Source organism: Falco peregrinus, chromosome 6, assembly GCF_023634155.1.
Source record: "Falco peregrinus isolate bFalPer1 chromosome 6, bFalPer1.pri, whole genome shotgun sequence".
NCBI lineage: Eukaryota > Metazoa > Chordata > Aves > Falconiformes > Falconidae > Falco > Falco peregrinus.
This window is the reverse complement of record NC_073726.1, coordinates 32,049,667-32,071,379: the sequence shown is the minus strand read 5'-3', so window position 1 is coordinate 32,071,379 and position 21,713 is coordinate 32,049,667. Positions and strand designations below refer to the sequence as shown.

Here is a 21,713-nt window from a genome sequence, read left to right as displayed (position 1 = left end):
CATTAATACAAATAGCCCTCCATCTGCTCTTCAGTTTGCCACAAAGACTCCTGACATATTTAAAAACATACTTGCAAGAACTGAAAGAAGAAAACGGCTAGAGGACAAACAAAAGCGAACAAAGGTGAACAGAGATTGAACCACCAATTCCCATGAGCTCCTCATATTAAGCCACTCTTCCTAGAACTTCCAAATTTGGTGGCACATTATGCTTCTATACTATGCCAGAATCATGACTCCTGGTCTCTGAGGCAGCTTCATAAAGTTAATAAAACTAGAATCAACTGTGCTCCTCAGTATTCATAAGGTCAGATTTCAGTGGGGAAAGGGGCAAGGGGGAGAAAGGAAGCAGTGCTTCACATGCTGTTCCAATCCCACTAAGTGTTTTCTTACTTGAAGTACTACTGTCTCAGGAATCAACAATCCAGACTCTGGAATTTATTTCTGAATTTCCAATTAAGTCAAATGGATCAATTCCAACAACAAGTCACAAAAGGATTAAGTCATTTCATTGTATTAAACTGTAAGCCTATAAAGTTACTGAGAACATACAGCTTAAAACACTGTTTCTAAGTAGACAACGAACACCTATTAAAACATCAATACAGATCGGTCTTACACCTTCTGACCGTAACATTTCCACTTCCCTATCAAATTCAAAAGTTTGAGCCATGACAGGACTCAACACAAGCAAAAAACCTACAAACATACCTTCTGCCTTGCAGAGCTTAATTTACACTTTCCATATATTTGGGAAAAAAATACAAATAAACCAGTAAATACTCACACCTGAGGAACTAGTTATCGATTTGGTAACAGGTGTATGGAATCAAACCTTGTTATTGCAAAATGTCAAATTACGCAGAAGCCAATCACAAAATTAATCCAACACTACCACAAATGCTTTGAAATATTTCTGCTTAACTATTGCCAATTAACAATTGCAGATTCCAGATCTAGAGGCATTGTTTTCCTTATCTTTATTCAATAATTCAGCATCAAGTACTCTTACAGATGTCTATTTTTTAATTTATGACTAAAACAGAACTTGTTATTAAAGCTCTGTAATTATGTCAAGGACAGGTAAGAACTGACAGATCACAAAATGCAAATTAATTCTCAGAAGTGTAACCACATCTCCTGGGACATGCATCATCAGTTGCCACCACCAACTTTGATGCTGGTATGTGGTGCTGGTTGTACATCGTTCCTCTTAAAATGTACTGATGTGACCCCTACCTTTCTCCAGTTTAAAGATTTGACTTCAGTGGAAATGAAAAAGTAATACGAATTAACATTTCTCAACAATACCAACTGAACTGTTCTAATGGCGACATACCCTTCCAGGTTACAGATCAGGCAATTGCTATGCAAGGTATCTACTGAACAGGCAAAACCAGCAGTGGGGACACTAACTTTCTTACAAAGTCAAAACGTCGATTCAAAACCAAAGTCAATCACTGACAAAATATATCTTTATAAAAAAGTCCCAAGTCAACATTCATGTTCTTTCAGCCTGTTTCTTCTAATACAGACATGAAAAAAATTATGTTTAAAAAACCTGATTTTTGCCTGTTTCCACGATACCTACTTTTGTAGAAAAACATCTCTCATTGAAGTGGTTCTACTTGGTCAAGCGGCTCAATAACTTACAGACATGATAAAAGAAGAAATCTGTAAGAAAGTGTAGGGAATGCACAAAAGGCTACAGTAGCATTTCAGAAAGTTATTATTCAGATATATGAACAATTTCATGATCAAATGATCCTTCAAAGCAGACTCCAAAAATGAAGCTGCTTACAGGCCTAAATCAGATCAGCAGAACTAGGAGGATTAGTAGGGTCGGAGAAGGAGAGTTATCTGAGTTCCGCTTTGCACACGCTTACAGGGCTTTGGTTCTCCTGGGTCAGCAAAGAAGGATGGGTGAACCTGCCGTGAGCTCACAGGCTTTAAAGGGATGTAAGAAACAGAAGAAAGATGAAAGGCAGCATGCTCTTCACTAGGAAAGTGAGAAGGGCTCTTTCCTAATCTTCCTTCAGCCACTCCAAGTAGGCCTCTCCTCTGCCACCCCCGACAAAAAATTAACAGCGATTCCCTCAAGTAAATTTGCAGTGAATGAGCAATACCCAGTATAAACCAAATTATTCAAAACACAACTATTTTAAAGACACCTTTTAAGCCTGGTAATAAAATCCATGTTTGTTCTGTTTGCCACATCATTCAGAAACAGACGCCTCTGTCCTGGAAGTTTATGCATTTGTTTATCTTCATTTGCAGTAAAAACAGTTTCAGCAAACCAATGACAGGGTTCAGATGGTGCATGAAGTCATCCTGGTGCCTAAAGGATTTTAGGTTTTATTAGGTAACCTAGCACTACCAAGGGAAAGGAGAGCAATCCTTTCAGACATGTAGGTAACTTGACTCTGCATCACATACAGAAAGCGAACAGCCTTGGTAAACAAGACTAGGAGAATGATGCCCTCTGTTTGTAATGCGTAACTGAGCAGAAGCCAGTACCAGAATAATCCTAAAGATCAGAAAGTTTGGTTGTTTGTCTTGTTTTGGGTTTTTTTTAATTACCTTCCAAACAAACTTTACTTTGACTTAATATTAGTTAAAACTTATAGTATGACTTCAAATATGGGTATATTTGACATTTCAGTATTTCTGGTACCATCTAGTAAATCCTCCGCATGCAACAGCGTATTATTGTGTGTAGGTACGTATGCGTATTTTAAAAGTCATCCAAGTTTGAGGATGGGGTGGTGGGGAAGGCAAATAATTGCTTGTTTTTTAACTTTATTAAACAAGTGTTACCTTCATCTTGAAATTCCGTCTTTCTAAAGTAAACATAATATAACTTTAATTTCCTCAGCTGATATTAAATTGATACAGCTATTTGCATGCAGTGAAATGGAAATTGGAGCTGTGTAATAAAAAGTCCAGAACCATGTCCTTGGATACCATGTTCAGAAAAAGGTGCTTTTTACGAAGTTGGATGCAGAGGAAAAATAAAAACATATAGGACTCCCATCGGTCACCTACTTACAAAAGCTTTTGGTATAGCAATTAAATTTCTGTGTTTTGTAATTCACTTGTTGCAAAATAGCCATGTTCAACAGACAGCTACAGAAGAATAATTCAGAAAATCCAATAATTTCTGTAATATTCTGGTAGGTGCGCATTCAAAATATAAATAAATGCGAAGGAAACAGTAGCTTGATCCATACCATGTTTATTTTTGGAGCTGCAAGCTTTCAAGTGTTGACACTGAAGCTAAAGGTACCTCTTTTAGACACTCTTGTAGTTTAAGTATAGGGAATTCCAAGTACCCCTGGAATACCAGGAAGTACAGGAGCAGGAAAATAAAACAGTCATTCCTGATGTTTTGCCCTGATGTTTCCATGATGAGTATTAAGCAGTCTGGGTAAGACTGGAAGAACAAGTTTGTTTTCTGATACCACTGTTTTATGAAGACAAAAATACTACTTCTACTTGAAATTTGTCTTATTTAGGAATCACTGCTGTATATTCCTCAAAGCTATTGTAGATTGAAATTAACCACCTTGAAAGAAAACATGAAATATTTATTTTCTATAATTATTATGAAACCCAGATTCTCTCCCGTCATATTACGAAAAATAACTTTCGTGAAGGGTTGGAATCTCAGTTATCTCTGAGACAGTAAGTAACAACGCCCTGAAATTACTGTGCAAAAGCCAAACAGTCAACACCAAAATGAAGCTCAGGAACTGGAAGTTAAAAATTTTAACTAGGAACTTGGTCTACTATCTGAATTAAAAAACCCAAACCAACAAAAAAACCCTTACAGCTGATATGTGTGTGTGTGTAAGTCTTAACAAAATGCATATAGACACACAAAGTAAGTGGACAGGAAGACACCTCTCTCTGAAGACAGTTACATACAAACTTGAGTCTTATTTGTGAATTTAGAACTTAAGAATCTGGAAGATGCTCAGACTTTGGCTTTACTGAAGTTTGTCAGCTGCAGACAAGATATGCTACAGATAACATTTTAGTATTTTTTATCTCTGCAACAGAAAGAGGGGCATATGTTTACATTCAAACCTTGCCCCAGTTCACAGTATCTGGAAACAAGTTTGTGAAGTCATTAGGGATATAATTAACTTCAAGTACTCGCTGAACCTGAAGGTCACCAGAATGGTGGCAAGCACAAGGCAGGGCAGAGAAGTGGCTGCTGAATTGATTCAGTTTAATGATAATTCTTATTGAGCTCGCTGGAGACTCACTAGTGAAAACAAGAGGACCCATCAGACTAGGCAGAAGACTGGACAGCAGTCTCTAACTCCAAAAACATGAAGACAGGGACCCTCCTAAAAAAATCTCTTGCTGTTCAATGTATTGTATATACATTTAAAATAAACATGTTTAGCGTGGTCTTCCAGGGAGTCATGGCTTAATTGCTAGTGGGGGTACTAACCAACAGCAAAACTGGTCTCCCAACAGCTTTTAACTAATCAGCAATTTAATCTAAATCCAGCTGGTTTTGTTTTGTTTTTTTTTAAATCCATAGATCGAGTTCAAATTAATTCCACGAGTGTGTTAACTGAATGGTAACAGGGAGCCAAAGACAGGAAAAGTGTCACTGTGTTCATGCATCTGTGCAAGCCATCACTTGAAGAAACAATGAAAATAAAATCTGCCCCACAGTCCACAGGATGTAACAACAAAATAGAAACTTGCACATCTTTGGAATACATATTTTAATTGCCTTCTTTTAAAATGCCTTTCAGAATTATTTCACTGTTTTTTTTAAAAATATAAAGCATCGATACACTTTTAAAAGTATATATTTGTGAACCATTCAAATTACTAATAAAAAGACATCCATAATCTGACCAAATAATGTCATGAGATATTTAACAAACAAAAAATGTAAAATTTTAACATCGCTGTTTCTGACTTTATTTTTTAAGTTGCAGTACACTAAAACTGTGACACCTGATCCTTTTCAGACCTCCTATTGGTTTGCGTGTCTGGGAATATTCCTATAAATATTTTCTCCCTGCAGAGGAGTTTCACTTCAAATTTCAATTCCTAACAATGTTGTTATTAACTCAGACAGAAGTAGAATGCAACCTCAAGCTCCCCAGCCCTTCTCAAAAGTGGTTTTGGTCTGGGTCTGGTTTTGTTAGTTTGGGTTGGTTTGTGCTAAAGTTACAGCTTCTGTGATTCTTGAATTTTTAAGGGGCGCTTCTCAAAATAACATATTAAAGAAAGGCCTAGCCTTTTTCTTTTTTTAGAAAAAGATCTTAAATTATACAAACTTGAAGCAAATACAATAGCATTAGAATAACATTGTGCTAAATTCTATTGTTGTACATAATATGTATACACCCTGTGTCAGTGGGCAAGTTTCAAGAAAAATGTTCATTGGCTGAATATGAGCGAACAGCCAGTACCCAGCCGTTCCTCAAACACCCTCTCATGCACCCTTCACACTTGCTTTTAAACACATAATTCAAAACCCATATAAATGTAACTGTAAAAAGTCACATTTTCAATCTTTTTGAAATAATATTGTAACCCTTGTAAGCATTTGGTGGAGAGCACTAAAATGTGCGCGGCACAGTGGAGGTGGCTGGCAGGTCTGGCAAGGCACAGAGGGGCCCTGCTTGCCTGGGCAGTGGCATGCTGCACAGCACAACAGGGGATCTACTCATCCTCTTCCACAACGACCTACAGGTAATTTCCCTTGTCCTCCATTCTCCACAGCTGAGCTACTCCTGCAGTTGTCTTTTGTCCTGGATCTATGATTTACAGAAGAAAATAAAGGCTCCATAGTAAATACTGGAACAAAACTGTACAAATTCAACTGGGCCAAGAATACTTTCTCCTGCATGATTTTACGACTGATATAGAATAAATCAAATTACCTGAAAAGCAATTAAGTCAAACTCATAGGGATGTCTTACTCAGGCACTCTGCAAAACACCATTCCATGCTCTCACATCCTAGTGTACCTCAACCTTCTGCCTCTAAACATTTAACTGCATAGAAACTGACACAAGAAGACAGGCTTTTGTGATGGAATTTAAATTAAAATAATGATAAAACTCTAGCACTTTTAAGGTTATGTTTCTTTGCAAATTCCAGAATATTCTCTCTGGAAAAAGAAAAAAAAAAAGCAGCAGCACTTTTTAAACAGGAATGCTCCCCCTATGAGCAGTATCATCAGCCAGCAGCTACACAGAACACCAAGTTAAATAAGGCCAACTAGGATTATTTGGCAAAACTAGGTATTTTTCTTGAAATACATGACTGATTATTTTAAGACAGCTGATATCAACATGAGATCTGAGGTGGATTTATTATTTCCTCTTGCAGAATACAAGCGTTGAGAATTTCAGATAGCTACAGATGTTTAAAAAAAGGAATAAAAAAAGTTGAGAAACAAATGGCCAAATGATTTGGAACAAACATAAAGGGGCATTTATTTTCAGTTTTTACCAGCCTAATCCAGATTTCAGCATATGTGCTTTTCTAAATTATGGCCCAGTTTGAAAAGACTTTTTATATCTTTCAATATGCAAGAGCTCCTCCAGATAGCAGCAAATCCAGTCTCTGATTCTCCCTCATGAAGGTGTTACAAAAGGCATCTCGGACAGACACATATCTTCACTTCAAAATTGTCAAATACACCCAAAGTTATCAAAGTAGTAAGCCAAGCAATGAGAAAAAAAATTCCCCCTATGCAAACAGCACTTTCTATAAATCCTAAATACTGTACTTATATGAAAAACATATTTACGTTTATGAACCAAACATGCCACAACATAGGAACACACCACTGAGCTCTGCACATAGCTGGCTGTCCCCAGCCTCCACCGCAACTTGCATGTCCAAGAAAGCACAGCAACTAGAATCACATCTGTTTTCCGTCTTGGTATGCAGAAGCTTTGAAAAAACAGCATAGATAACAGTATCTGGTTAGTTTTACTCCTCCTGTGTTCCAAGAAACCTCCGAAAAATGCCAGCAATAAGCTCTAGAAATATTTGTACGTAGGCGGCCACCTAAACATTAACAGTACAAAGATGGAACAGGAAAAATTCCTACTTGCAGCATATGAGAAGCAACTAAGCCTTCATATTTTACCATATTCATACAGAGGAAAGACATATGAGAGGTAGCAGAGCAACATTTAGGTTAAAGTAAACAGTGAGTGAGAAAAGTAGGAAACGGGAAGAAAGCTATATAGGGAAGCACATGCTATAACCTATTTTAAAAAAACACCAAAAACAAATCACCAAAAAAAACCCCATGGAGTCTGGTAATGCCAGGATTAATACAGGGCAAAAAACTTCAGCAGAAAAGAAATAAGGCTAAACAAAAACTATTTTTAAAGTGTATGTCAAATGCTAATTTCACTCTGCACTTTGTGAACAAGTGTTTCTCTCCTTTACTTTGAAGTCTGCACCCTATAGTGCAAACATGAGTGTTGAGTTTGAAAAATAACTTGTTGCAGCTGCAGAAGAGTACATAAAGTAACTCTAGCTCACAGAACTCTGTGGCTCAGGATGCTTTCCTATAGCAAGTCTCCAAGCATTTGTGGTGATTTATGAATGTGTCATCAAAGTGAGTATTTGGGATTGAGTTACGAGGGTTAGAAGAAAAGGTAACAGCAGCATGGAGGCAGAAAAAGAGGAGGAAGGAAAACTATGCTGCTGCCCACCTTCCTCAGCTAATTCCTCACCAACAAGAGGTGATCGCACCACTAGCTCACTGTCCCTCCTGCCTTGTGCCAACAGTAGCATTGCTGTATTTGACTACAGCAGCACCACAGATTCTGATTTTTAGCTGCTGCTTCCTATTTCAGCAGAAGTTAATGAGTATGGACCTAATTAAACAAGCTTATTGTCCTCCAACAGCCACGTGGTGGCGTTTCTATCAGAAAAACTTAACCAAGATCAATTATTTTACTGTGTTTAAACAGATATTAGCATAGATATAATCACTCCATCACAGAACTTATTTTATTTGTAATTATAATGGAGTGACCAAATCTCCCTGTGACGCAACATTACTATCACAGTGCAGCTTTTAGCATCATCAGTAGTACTGAACTCAAGTCTGACCCCTTGTTAGGTATCAGCAATCTGCAACTCATAGCAGTTGTTTGCCTGTCCAGTCCACTTTCAACTTCCTTCAAAACACATTTCTTCCAAAAGAAACTCTTACTCTTTACTCAAATCTGATAAGCAGTGCCTCAACCGTAATCAAGAGGTTTCAAGTAATTGCTTTTTTTATACTTTTCCAGTCATACCTGCTGTTACAAAAAAACCCTACATTTTTGTGTCTTGGTGTCTGAATTGTATCCAGGTAACTCACACACACCAATGCACAGCAGCCTTCTGTTTATAGAGATACCATGCTATATTTACAAGGATTTCAGAAGAATTCAAGCAGCTTTTATCCTGCCTCAGTCAGGGTAAGACTAGAAAAAATACACACAGATTAGGATCATCTGTGCTTCAATGACGTAGTTTAGGACATCTAACAAAAGACACAGCTGCAAGAAAGGATAAGTAGGTCATAAATTGCGTTAAGTGTCATTAGAAAGTCTACTGTACATGGCAGAAAAGGGTCAAACACAATAGAGAAAAACACTCAAGTAAAAGCTGAAAGAAAATAAGAATTGAGATGCACAGTAGCAATCTACACCACACCCATGTTTTCTCCTAGAAAACACTCAACCCCAAATTTACTGTGAATTAAATTTTTTATCAGGTAACTGAATAAATACTATATTCAATATTTAACAGCACTAACAATTCCACAGGTTCCACAGCCTAAGAAGAATCTATCGCTGCCTCTAAAAATAACAATTTTGAATTAATCGATGAGGCTCTCACAAGTCACAGTATACCACACTTATCAAGCACTTGATCAATTCAAAACCTGGTTGCTCATGTATTTGGAGCTGCTCTCCCATGTTCTAGTCATACCTAGAAAAACAGGAGTCCATCGGGGTCAACAGGAAGTTACATTATCCAGGGAGGACCTGATGTTACGTTTCTCAGCAGTCTGCCTGAGGTCCCAGGCTTCCATATGCTATCACATTCAAGAGGATACCAATAAAACCAATGCTCTGTGATAAACAAGTAAGATCTTTCCTATGCACATAATTTCTCAAAGGAGGATTTTTTTTTAGACATGAGCTGCACTTTCAAGTTCTTTTTCAGCCAAAAATTAAGACTGCTCTGAGCTTTGCATCAGGCATCAGTCCCTTAACTTTTCATTAGATGCAGGGAACTGCTAAAGCATATTAAAAGAAAAAATATACCTTCCACTAAATCTTATGTGCCTGAAGAAGATAACTCTGAACTTAAAGGTTTAGTAAATTTATCTTTAGAAGAACAGAAATGCAATATACTTACTAACAAATATTTAGGGTCACAAGTGGAGATGCGCACAGTAATCCAATGTGAAGCCATCAGCTACACACTGTCTTTGTGCATCCCAGAGTGACCCGCTCTCGTAGACTCTCTCAGCTGAACAAACAGGTATCAAATCAGTTAGGTCCTATAACTTCCTCTAATCCATCAACCATATCTTACATTGTATTTCTGCCAGCTGTTTTTTATCCAAACATCAGATCACAACTACACAGCAGAAAAGGTTAAACTCTACCACATAATGATCATTACTTTGAAAAGGGAATTTCACCATCCACCTAAACAACTTAAGTGTTTCATTATTCTTAAAACATACATATATGCAGCAAAAACATGTTGAAAACAGTACACTGCCACAGCACATCTTCATGATAGAAGATGCCAAATGACACTAGCTCACTGATCTTCAAGTTTCTCCATTATTTTCTCTGATAGAATTTAGCTTTATCCTTGCAGATATGTAAATACATGTTTGGAGGAGGAGAAACTTTTATGTTGCTCATAAAGAATGAACACTGCACTTTGATTTGGGGGAGAGGGGAAAAGACTAGCATATTTTCTCTCCCGATATTGTTATTCTCAATCTGTTCTTCCAGAAAGAAACAAGGCAGCAAAGACAGACAAATTAACCGAAACTATCTTCCAAAGCCTGAGGTGACCTTTTCACAGCTCTCACAATAAACGTTGCGTCTCTACCAGTGTCAACTTGTAAGAAGTCATCCTTCTAGAAGAGCTGTTCTTTGTTTGGTAATAAACCTCCTTTGCCTGCTTTTATTTTGTCACCTGGCTTTTTTTACAATGTATCCTTCTGAAGTCCCCTTCCCATTTGTTGAGTAGGTTGTATTAATTTTCATCTTTGGTCCTTCTTCCTTTTAATTCTACCCCTCCAGTTAACACCTCCCTGTGTCATTTAAAGAAACATCTTGCATCCTGACAGAAACGCTGACTCACCTTGTAGCATTCTCTACCAGACCAAACCCTGTATCATCTCACATAATCAATTTGCATATGGTTTTACATCAGACCACCAGCTTCACCTTGTCATTCATACATCCAAACTTCTGACTATCCTCCAAAAATCCATTTCTGAATGTATCACTAATAACATCACTTCGTATTCAGTTAGTTAAAACCATAACTGCTAACAAAGCTAAAGGAGATGGGAGCCATCCTTGACATTTTTATCAGCCTGCTTTGCCTAAATAATGTCTTGTTTTTCTGAGATTATAATGGGGTATAGCAAAAAAAGTTTAGATCAAAACCACTCCAGTAAGTAAAAGCTCCAGATGATTCAGCTATTAAAACTTAGAAATGGATTAGAAACTACTGTTTTGAAATGTATTTTGTGGCACTACCCTCAGATATCATGGAAGAACATTCAACAGTACCAACTGGTTCAGGCTCGCGAGGTGGGAGATGAAGGAGAGGACTTCACCTCAGCACAGGCAGCTCTCCACAGCCAGGCTTCTGATCAGAGGTACAAGCTATGTCTGAAAAGCAGCCCAGACTATTTTTTTTTTTTTTTAATACCTGCATATCTATGCCAACTGCTGCTGGCAAACTAGATCAGCTTACTTATCCGAAAGAGAGTAAACCTTCCAAACTCCCTGAAGGCTAGTCTTAAGCTAATAGTTCCCACATTGTTGTGTGATCATTAGATAATGCGAGAGAGGGGGTAAGAGCCTGTGGAGGAGGGAAAACCAAGGAGAGAAGGGAATGACTGCCTATTTCTGCGGTAGTCTCAAGTTAGATCACATCAAGCATATTGTGAAATTGCACTGAACACCCTTTACTAGCTGTTGCCACATGAGCACTGGTCCCATCCATGTACCACAGGCAAGACTCGCTACCACCCAGCACCCACAGCAGTCCCTGCAAGGCAATTAGAGCTGTAAGTAAACCACCTATCACTGAACATCTATGTATTCAACTACAGGTCTGCAGGACTGTCTCTCCTCAGGATACTAGACAACGATCACTCACTTAGTCTTAATGGTCTGTTACTAAAATAGAGAGATACTGGGACAATGGCTTGCTGAGGCTTCAGCAAACTAGTTTGGCTGGGTTCACTTTCAGTTATCTGGAGTCTGGAAAAACAGATGGGCAGCAGCAGCAAGACAGTGGTTACGCACAAGCCTTTTAAAGTCTGCTTTAAAGGCTAGGGGAAGGAGGGGATAAAACAGGAAACTTTGGGCAGGAAGGAAAGCAGGTGAGCTGGGTTTTAGAGCAGCAGAAGTGGTAAAGCTGCTGCTCTCTTCCCAAATGAACTGAGTGAGGAGACTCTGAACTTTAAAAAGTTACTCTCTTTCTAACTGTAATCATGTTTCAGCCTTGAAAACCTGTAAAATAAAGCAGTGTCTTGAAACTGTGCTGTCTTAGGGTCTGTATGTGTAACTGTGTATCAAACATGCCTCCTAAACATAAAAGCAACCATACTGAGTCAGACCCAACATCCTTTTAACACCTTGGCTTGTCTTCAAAAGTGAGCACATCTTCAAGAAGAATAAAAATAGGGCATATACATGTTTTTTTCCAGTAATACTTTTCCAGTCTCTCAACTACTTTCATGGATTTTCTGAACCAGATCCCATTCGTATGTGTATGTATTCTGTGTTTGGTTTGGGTTTTTTTTTTAGTCCACCCTCGGTGGATTTCTCATCCCTTGAACCCGTAAGAAATTTTAGAGTCTACAACAACGTTCGGCAAACTGTTACTCAGAGGTAGTACCCACTGCATGAAGGTATAAAAACCCCCTATTCTTGCCTCAGGAGGCACCTCCCTCCCCCTCGTATTTTTTTGCACAAAACTGTCACTAAGTTATTTTTGAAAAATGCTTTTCTTATACTTGCTGAAAGATGCACCTTCCTTCATTCTGGCAAAAATGAAAAAGCATTCAAATTTAAGTAGTAAAACTGTACTGTAACCTCTAAATACTTGCAAACAACCTTCAAAACATATCAGCTACACACTCACAAGTAGGATGGTACAAAGCCCACAAAACTAATTCTTGAACAGAAATTTCTACCATTTCAAATATATTTTACATTAGTCTGGTACAACACAAAGCAGAGAGAAATAAAGAGTAAGCATTTAAAAATTATGTTTCTTAAATGCCACTCTGCACTGTTTTTCCTCCTCTGTTGCATTTTTTGCATTCTAAAAAGGATTTTCTTTATTGCCTGATACCAAAACAATACACAAGCTTTTCAACTGTAGAAGAGATCTGTCAGATAAAAAAAATAATTATACATACCCAAACAGTTTTACAAAGGTAGTTTACACCCAACGGTTTTACAAAGGTAAATGTAAGGGTCCTACCCATTAAATACCATCTTAAAGAATGTACACAAAATTTCCTACTGCATTAAATTTTGTTTCCACATAGCTATAATCTTTCAAAACATTTGATGCTGACTTTTAAATTCATACTAGCACAATCAAGAAAAAAGGCTCCTTTGTGTAAAGCTTTCATATATATTAAAAAAATACAGAAGAATAGAAAAAGAGAACATGCTATACAAAATCCACCTGTTTGGGGAATTTTGAAGAATTTTAATTTAAAACATGTTCATATTACAATTACTTGTAAGCTATTTCACATGATCATAAACTAGATGAACACTAACTTAAGTAGGCAATTCTTAAATTAAACTATTCAAAGAATTTCTAGTAAGCTGAAGCACTTTCAGCACTTAAGGATTTCAGAAACAGCAACGGAAACAGAAGGAGCAGTCCTCCATGGCAACTTTTACTTTAAAGCACAACTCTCCACCCGCAACCAGCTAACACCTTTTTTCATGCTAAACTATGTTCTCTTGCTGTATTTTACCTGAAGTTCTATAAGACTAACTTTTCTTAAACTGGAAGATGAATTATTTAGAGGAGATGGGAAGTGTATTCATGAGGAGGTGGTTGTTCCAAAGGAGAAAACTGAAATGGGAAAGATGCGAGAAGATGCCACAGGACTGGTGAATGCAGTGGAGGCTGACAAGGAATGTACCTGCAGTGAGAAGTTCATTAGGCAGACAGTGCAGTTAGCGAAAGCAACATAAAAACCATGGCACCAATTCACTCAGCCCATTAGCAATTAGCAGTGCCAAAACATGACTGAAGTGGTGGCTCCCTGAGATACCCAGAGGTTTTTTGGAGAAGCTCCCTACCACCTACTGTACTTCTCTCAGATCTCCAGCACATGGGTGTACTCACTCGGGAACATCTGAGCAGCAGCAGGTGCTACTAAGAACAATGTGTATGTTAGAGGGAGAGAGAGAACACAAGAGGATCAAGTGTCCAGTGAAAGCACAGCAAGATGGGAAGGTTCCCACATTGATCAAACAGGCAGGCACCGTTCTGTATCAAGCTAAAGTGACTCCCAGTCATTCCCATTTACCATACATAGTAGGAAATGGGTGTTAGAAGCAAATGGATGGAACACAGAAAGAGCAGTTGAACTGTGAGATTGAGTACTGACTCAATTATAAAAGCAGTCCGAATAGAAAACTTTCTCGCTCTATAAAAAACACATTAACCACCTCAAATATAATCCTCTGGAAGTCAAAAGGCACCAGAAGAAGAAAAGCTATCACAAAGATTGTACTATAAAGGTTTGTAATGATTCAACTTTTCTTTATTTTGAAAGCAGAACCAAGGTTTTACAACCTATTAATAGATCTATGAACTTCAACACACCCCAACTCAGTTATACTGCACAGACTCTAATCCTAGTGATGAATCACACAAGAGTAACCATGCAACATTAACAGAACTTCTGCTTTCTTTCCCCCTCTTTTAAGCTTAGAAAGTGATGTACACACATACATGAAGAATGTTAAGGTTGAAAGGTGAACATAGTCACCATGCTGAGGATGTGCTAGAAAGTCTCTAAATTAAAATCTAAACGCAGAAATGCATTTCATAAACAAAAATTATATCCATCCCCTCGCTCTGTTGCTTTCTTAGATGTAATTTTAGATTTTGAGATATGAAAACTTGAAATAATGAAAGTATGCTATCAAGCCACATTTTTCTTCTTAATTATAAAAATATAAACATTGTAAACAATCGGTATATTAACTAAATTTGCATATTTGGAGGATTTTTACAGATTTCAAGAGAAATACATTCCACCTGTTTACATCTGAAAGAAGTCCTAAGAAGACTTAAGATGGAAGCAGAAATAGATCGTCGAGCCTCCAATTTGGGAAGCTCTACAAAGCTGTGCAACAAGCAGTTTCACAGGAGGAGGAAAAAGGGAAGCCCAGGTCAGAGACTTCACAGCCCTTCACTAACAAAGTTAGGAAACACCAGAACCTATTCCCTGACTCTCTCTTGCACCTTGCGAGAAAATAGGAAATGAAAAGAAGTTCTGAACAAAAATGCTACTACATATCATACAGGACAGAACGATGACAAGCTATTAGCTGTGATCTTTTCAGAACTATATATTTACTCAAATCAAATGCTCCCTTCCATGAACCAGAACATTTAGTGCTAAAAATGAAACGTATCAGATTCAGCCACAGAGACACACACAAACATCCTCATGCTTCCCAAGAAAGATCCATCATCACTAAAGAAGGTGCTGGATCCAGCATGTACTATGGGCCAAATAAAAATCAAATCTCTAACCTCTCGTAATTTATTCGGTCATCTTTTTATCTTCCCAGTTTTGCCTCAGCTGCAAATTCTGCTGTCAGTTTTGTAAATTATTTGAAGCTGAGCTCCTAGAGAAGCAGTCTGAAGAAAACCTAAACTCCGTGGGCCTCATTAGATACAAATATTGCTCCATTCAAGTCAGGTTACCCTTCTCAGCCGTATGTGTGAATTTGTTTGAACAGTTTATCTTCAAAACTCTGTGAACCTTAAAAACACTGCTCTTCCAACAGCTTAGATGTCCCACATCCCACAGGATTACACTCCAATAATCTCTTTTTTTTCAAGGATATCTATAGAAAACATGTAGAAAGGTATTGTCTGAGAGTATGAAAAACACATGGCTGTCTTTAACAATATTACAGATTTCAGATACTCAACAGTGAAAAAGTGTCTTGTGAACAAGGGACATCACTCTCTTCCATAAACTTCTGCCTACATTAGGCTGCAATGCCAAACCAAGAACATTTATTCAACTTTTTCCTACTGTTGAAAAAAGGCAGGTGTTTTACCTTCACTAAACTGAAGAAAGGCTTATATTATCTCAGTTTGTACAGAAATTCTTGTCATAGTATAGCCAACAAGTAAACTTTTCCAGCACGCATGCAAGGGAGATTACACCATCAAACATCTGCACAGTGTAGAAAGACAGGTTGCAGGAGTCAGCAGTGACACAGTGTCCCAGTTACAAAAAGGATATACAAAACACTTCACTGTACGAACACCCCAAAAAAAATTTTCCCAGTGAAAACAATATACAAGAGTCTCCAGAATTTTTCTCTTCCCTTAAGATTCAAGCAATCAAAACTCTCAAACTCACAGAACATCAATAAACAACTCCCTAAATTTACAATTTCCATCTTTTGCCACTGCAATTAGTACAGCAACATAATTACATGATAAAATACCATTCTGTATTTTATCCAGGTCTTACACTGGATCAGACATCACACTGTGTTTAGCAGAACTAATGAACTTTGTGTTTACCCAAAGGGCCTTTAGAAAGACACCATTAACTTTTTTACTGCAAGAACAGCACGCTGAACAACATACGCCACACATTTTCTCAAATTAATCATAACTTCAGGTCAAACCAGACAACCTCAGGAAAAATTTGATTTTAGCATATCTTCAGTGCCCCTCAACAGGCTTCAAGAATAACAAGAAAATCACTCCTGGAATTTAGCACTGAGTAAGCTTTAACTAATACCATAACAGGCATCTAACTTCAACTGCAAAATTTTGCTCCACAGCCAAAATAATTAGCAAAAGTCACTACTTTATACCACAGCTGAAAAACAGAAGTTTCAAGACTGCAAATACCATTGCAAAATTACTTTCCTACATTGTAGACTTATCCTGGGATAATGTTTCAGACTACTAGTGAAATGTAAATTTGAACTTTCTGTGCCTTCCCCCCGTAACAACCCTTCTACAGAGGAAAACAATTTTTAAAAAAATAATTTGGCAGCCATGAACAGTCTTAAATGTTTACGTCTTACAGCTACCTAGGATACAATATAAGAAAGCTAGAAAGAGAAAATGCAATGCACAAATAGTTATGCATACGGCACACTTCACAATCAACGCATAATATAAAAGCATTCTCTCTCACTGCACATCCCAGAGGCAACTAAAAAGACAATTTATGAATGCCATCTGCTTCTAGTGCCTCTCTAACAACGTATTAGTAAAATACATGTATTTCAAAAAAAAAGAGGAAAAAGTCTTACTCTGCTATATCAAGATATCCACAGGAAGCAGCTGCATGTAGAGGTATCCAGCCTTCATTATCTGGTTGATTAATATTTGCTCCATTTTCCACCAGAAATTTCACCATATCTACGTTATCATCTATACAAGCCTATAAAGAAAGAAAGATTTAAGAAATAAGTTCATATTAAAGCTATTCTACAACACTGTGCATCTTTAAGCAACACCTTCAGGAAAAAAGGTAAGCATTTTCAGGTCTGATGAGGGAGTAGGTTTTATTTGTCAGGATTTGACTGTTAAGACAGGAAGAATGTGAGGGAAAAGCAGCAGGTGTTACAGATTTGTAATAAAAAGTCCTTAAATTCAAACAGTTTTAAAAAAAACCAACAAATATTATTTCCTCAGGTAAATTTGTTCCAGTTTGCTGAGGAGCCATTTAACCCCCCCCTGCAACCTTATTCTCCAGTACAAAGTGGTTCCCGTTATAAATCCTCCAGGCCCTCACTCCATCACAGACCCAGCTCAGTCACTTCAGCGGATATTACAATTGAATAAACACTTCATACACCATGAAGTAGACTTGTGACCAGGAGATGGGGAGTAGTTTGGTAAACAATACCATAACATGGTTTTAATTATAATGCAGTTGAGACTAAGGAGTATGGAAGGGGATGCTGCGTTGCATTTCAACAGCCCCCTGCTGTTTTCTACTGCAGCATTTTCTATACCACCACAGATCTTTTAACAGTCTATTAATCACTGCTATTTATAAACCTGAGTATCAATTTGGCACACTGCAGAAATACTATCAATTGTGCCCATCTCTTAATTACCAAGCAAACAGCGTTGCCCAGATGCAGAACTACTGTCATTCTCCAGATCCCCATCTTGACTGGCTCCTATTTTGCCTTTCTTCTCTGCGTTTGAGTGTTTTTCTCACAGGGTGCTCAAGGAGTTTTCTTGCCAACTTCCATACTGCTGCCCTTAAAAGGACAGAGCAACAGAGAGAAAAGTCCCTCTGCATTTCAGGACAGCAAGGACTCAAAACAGCTAGACCCCACAAGACTGGTATTAATTCTGTAGCTTAATAAATCAACAATACTACATAACCAGAAGGCTGAAATGAGAACTTTTACCGCTGGGCTCCTAAATCCTAGAGAATTATGCCTCTAATTAAATGCAATTAAGGTATAAACTCTACCTTTCAGAATACTTTTACAGCAATGAAGACTGAAAATTATATACTGCTTTATTATGGCAAAACCCCTCAGATCTCCTTATTTAAGCAATGGTGCCTTCATAATATTCACCAGTTCATTATAAGTACTATAAATTTATAAAAGAAAACTTTGGAATTGCCTAAGCATTTTTAAATACAGATCTTCTAATATTACATTTCAATATGCTGCACACTCATATATCTTAAAATCCTCTGAAATTCATCTGTGAAATAATCTGTGAAAAAAGGATATCCTAAAATTTATTAACACTAATTAAAAAAAAAAACAAAGAGCCAGACCATCTGGTTCTGACAGAACTCAACACTGAACAATTCTTGCCCATTTTTCAAGTATACATAAGAAAAATTGGCAAGACATACTCAGAAAAATACTGTTGCTAAGTGAATCAAAAGCTTACATATGCAGCACATTAAAAGACATATGACTAAGTGGCTAAAAATATTTGACCAAATTTAGGCAGTTTATTGTGCCATACATGGCAAGAATCAGGAGAACTCAAATACACTTCTCACGTGTTATCAGAGATTGCATATTCATGACAAGCAAAGATAAACAATCTGTGAGATTATATACATTTTAGGATGACAGAAGAGTAGCTATTAAGATAATAATTTACTTGCATATGCAAATGGGAGAGTACTGGCATTACTAGTGATCACATTTGTGAGGTTTAAATAATGTTCCTCGTAACTAATTATACAATCTGAACAACTGCTCTAGCAATTTTATTATGGAACAACAGAAGCCACAGAAGCTGAAGTTGATGAAATGGAAGACAGTTGTATAATGTAAAAAATATGACCTTTGAGCTTCCTTAAACAAAGATTACTTAAAAATGAGCTTTGTACCGGAAATATTTTATAGAAAACCCACTGTGGCCTCCAAGAAGATTATTACCTATTTTAACATGAAGAAAAGCAAATGCAACTGATCCCGTTGCTGAAGAACACACATAGAATACGTCCTATTTCTCCTTGTCTCCTTTTTCCCCTTAACAGCACCACCGGCAGGTGTTTGACAGACCCCGTCACTCTCAGCACTACCCACATGAAAGACACCTCTGACTATCAGCAGGTACCTTAAGTCAGAACAGCAAGAAAGAAATGTTACAAAAGCAACTTTATCTCAATGTTTTTCCATTTCTGCTCTGCTTGTCATTGCACTATCTTCGTGGTCACTTCTAAATGCAATATTTATCAAGTGCCAGAAGTGCCTCTGTTGTGAAAGACTGACATCTCAACCCCAAAAGGAAAACTTGTCAAAACAGCATGATAAACTTAAAGCAACAGCCTCTGAAGTCTGCCTTTCTAGGCCTCAGCATGGAAGTTATTACAAAGGAAAAAGAAACATACATGCAACGTTGTTAGTGACTCAGAAAGATAAATTCCCATGATGACCCTGTCTCAGCCTATGCACAGAGGACAGGTAGCACAGGCCTTCCTCTTTCACGTCTGCTACAGTCCTTCCAGAATTAATCTTCGTTTTTGGTGTTTGCCTCCCCATGTCCCTTCCTTCACGGTCCTTAGTTCTCACTTAGAGTCTCAGTTACCATTTAGTGAAACAACAGGTCATCCTAAAGCTCTTCCCAAGTGCTTGCTAGCCACCACACCTGTAGAGCACACATGCTAGCCAGCTCCTGGGGCAAGAAGAGCAGCATAGGAGTTCAGGCTCAAGATGCCCTTGATCCCATGCACTGGTTCTGTCAATCAACACTATTCCCAGTCTCCACAAACTGGTAGAAAGGCAGCATTTCTGCATGAAGCACTCATTACGCTGCCAAATTTGATGTAAGTTAGCCAATGGTCCCCAAACAGAGCAACAGCTAGACAGTACCATCATATAAACCTTGTTTCCTTTGGGAACTGATTTAGAAACTTGGCTAATTAGTCACAATGGAAGCAAAACAAAGTTGATAATACAAAGTCTGGTTACCTTTTCTGATAAGAATGGAGATGGTATCTCAAAGGAAGTATATTAAGGCCCAGGAAAGAAAACTGCTTTCTGTTTGTACAACCCGAAACCTGGACTACAAAGACCAGCAAAGCTCAGCAGTGCCTGGCTCCCACACAGACCAACCCTAGGTAGGTCCAACTTGCCCTGGAAACAACATGCCTATGTTAAGTGAAACAACATTTTAAAGGGGATAACCAGAACACTGCTGAACATGCTAGATTTTAACTGCCTTCACCATGACTTTGCATCCCAGTGCAAGCGGCATGTGATCTAGCTGGCTCTCATTACTATCAAGTATTAAGCACATAGGTGAAGGGTAGGTAGACCTAAGTTATTAAGCAACCTTAAAAATAGCTAGCTTTAGAAGAGGTATCTAGAGTGCTTAGTTCCTCAGTAGGTAACCACCCAAAGAATTCAGCAGACAGCACTTCCTCCCAAAAGACAGGAAAAACAAGTGTGCATTAAAAACGAAACAAAACAAAAAAACCTCAGAAATCTTGTAGGGAAAGAGGCAATCAATCAGTTATGATTACTGTCCCACATATATGCGGCAAAGCTATACAGTTATGTATCTTACATTGGACTACAATTTTTATTGTTTCTCATCAGTGATGAGATCTAATGAGGCAATGTCATCTAACAAGGTTTAGATCTTTGATTTTTTTACCAGGATTTTCTAGAGAATAAAACCTAGCTTTTACTGTTACCTGCTTAGTATCCTGATCTATTCCACAAATTAAGATACTTTGCCTCTGATAGCAGAAAATAAACATTGTATGTTTAACCTGTCATCACATTTCCTTTTTCCTTATTACTCTTAGTACGGAAAGGAGTCAAAAATATTAGCACAACATAATACGTTTGACTTAAAGGGATAAAACAAGCCAAACAACCATTCTGAATTCCTGTGGGAACACTGGAAAGAGGAGAAAGACCTCATGCAGTGGCCTGGAGAATAGTTTATCTCTTCCTTTGATTTATCTAGTGATCCAAGTCCAGTGAGTCCAATGGGAACTAAGCAGGACATTAACATCTTTGTTAATGTACCCGAGAATCAAATTAAGGGAGGGCATCACAACACCTAGCAGCAGAGCTGGTTAAAAGTGGTTCCTGTTCTCTTCACCCTGGATTGCTTGCTCCCTCTGCCATGACATACCCCACCTTAATAGCTATGCTGACATACTTTGCTGAACTAGATCTAAAGTGGATCAGAAAAGCAAATAGAATTTAAATAAAATAAGAAAAGGACAGCAATATACTATTATCTTTATCTGAGTAAAGCAGAAATGCTTTGATTATATTAAAATGTGTTTTATATTCAGATAAATCTTGTTCTGAAATTCATCTTCATGTCCTAATTACACTATCAGAGAGACAACATTTTGTTTTGCTGTGAAATTTCACCCCTTACAAAACCTGTGTTAAAGCTTCTTGTTTCAAACCGACATTTTCCAAAGAACACATTTCTAAATTTGCAACCACTTCTACTACTCCTACTTTTAAATGTACCCCACTTTAGCCTATTTTCTTGTTTGTACAGACTTCCTAAGGAAATCACATTACTCGCTCTGTCTTACCTGGCTGTCCTACCTCTTTCATTTTCAACTAAAATTGAGACAGGAATAGAGGTTGAAGAGAATTCACTACTTGTCACGAAAAGGTGGTTAAAGGACAAGACAGCGCAGTTCACAGTGTGAACTCAACGATTACCACTTC

General features: G+C 37.7%; 1 protein-coding gene across 4 annotated transcripts in view; it reads right to left on the bottom strand.

Annotated features, from left to right (window-relative positions):
- Positions 1–21,713, bottom strand: part of PPP1R12A (protein phosphatase 1 regulatory subunit 12A) — a 121,958-nt gene that overhangs the window by 59,781 nt on the left and 40,464 nt on the right. For 3 of the 4 annotated variants that reach the window (XM_055808595.1, XM_055808596.1, XM_055808598.1), the window contains exon 2: positions 16,824–16,954. The exons of the other annotated variant lie outside the window; for it this stretch is intronic. In XM_055808595.1, coding sequence (XP_055664570.1) covers positions 16,824–16,954 — 131 coding nt within the window. The remainder of the gene's footprint in view (positions 1–16,823; positions 16,955–21,713) is intronic. 4 annotated transcript variants of the gene reach the window in all.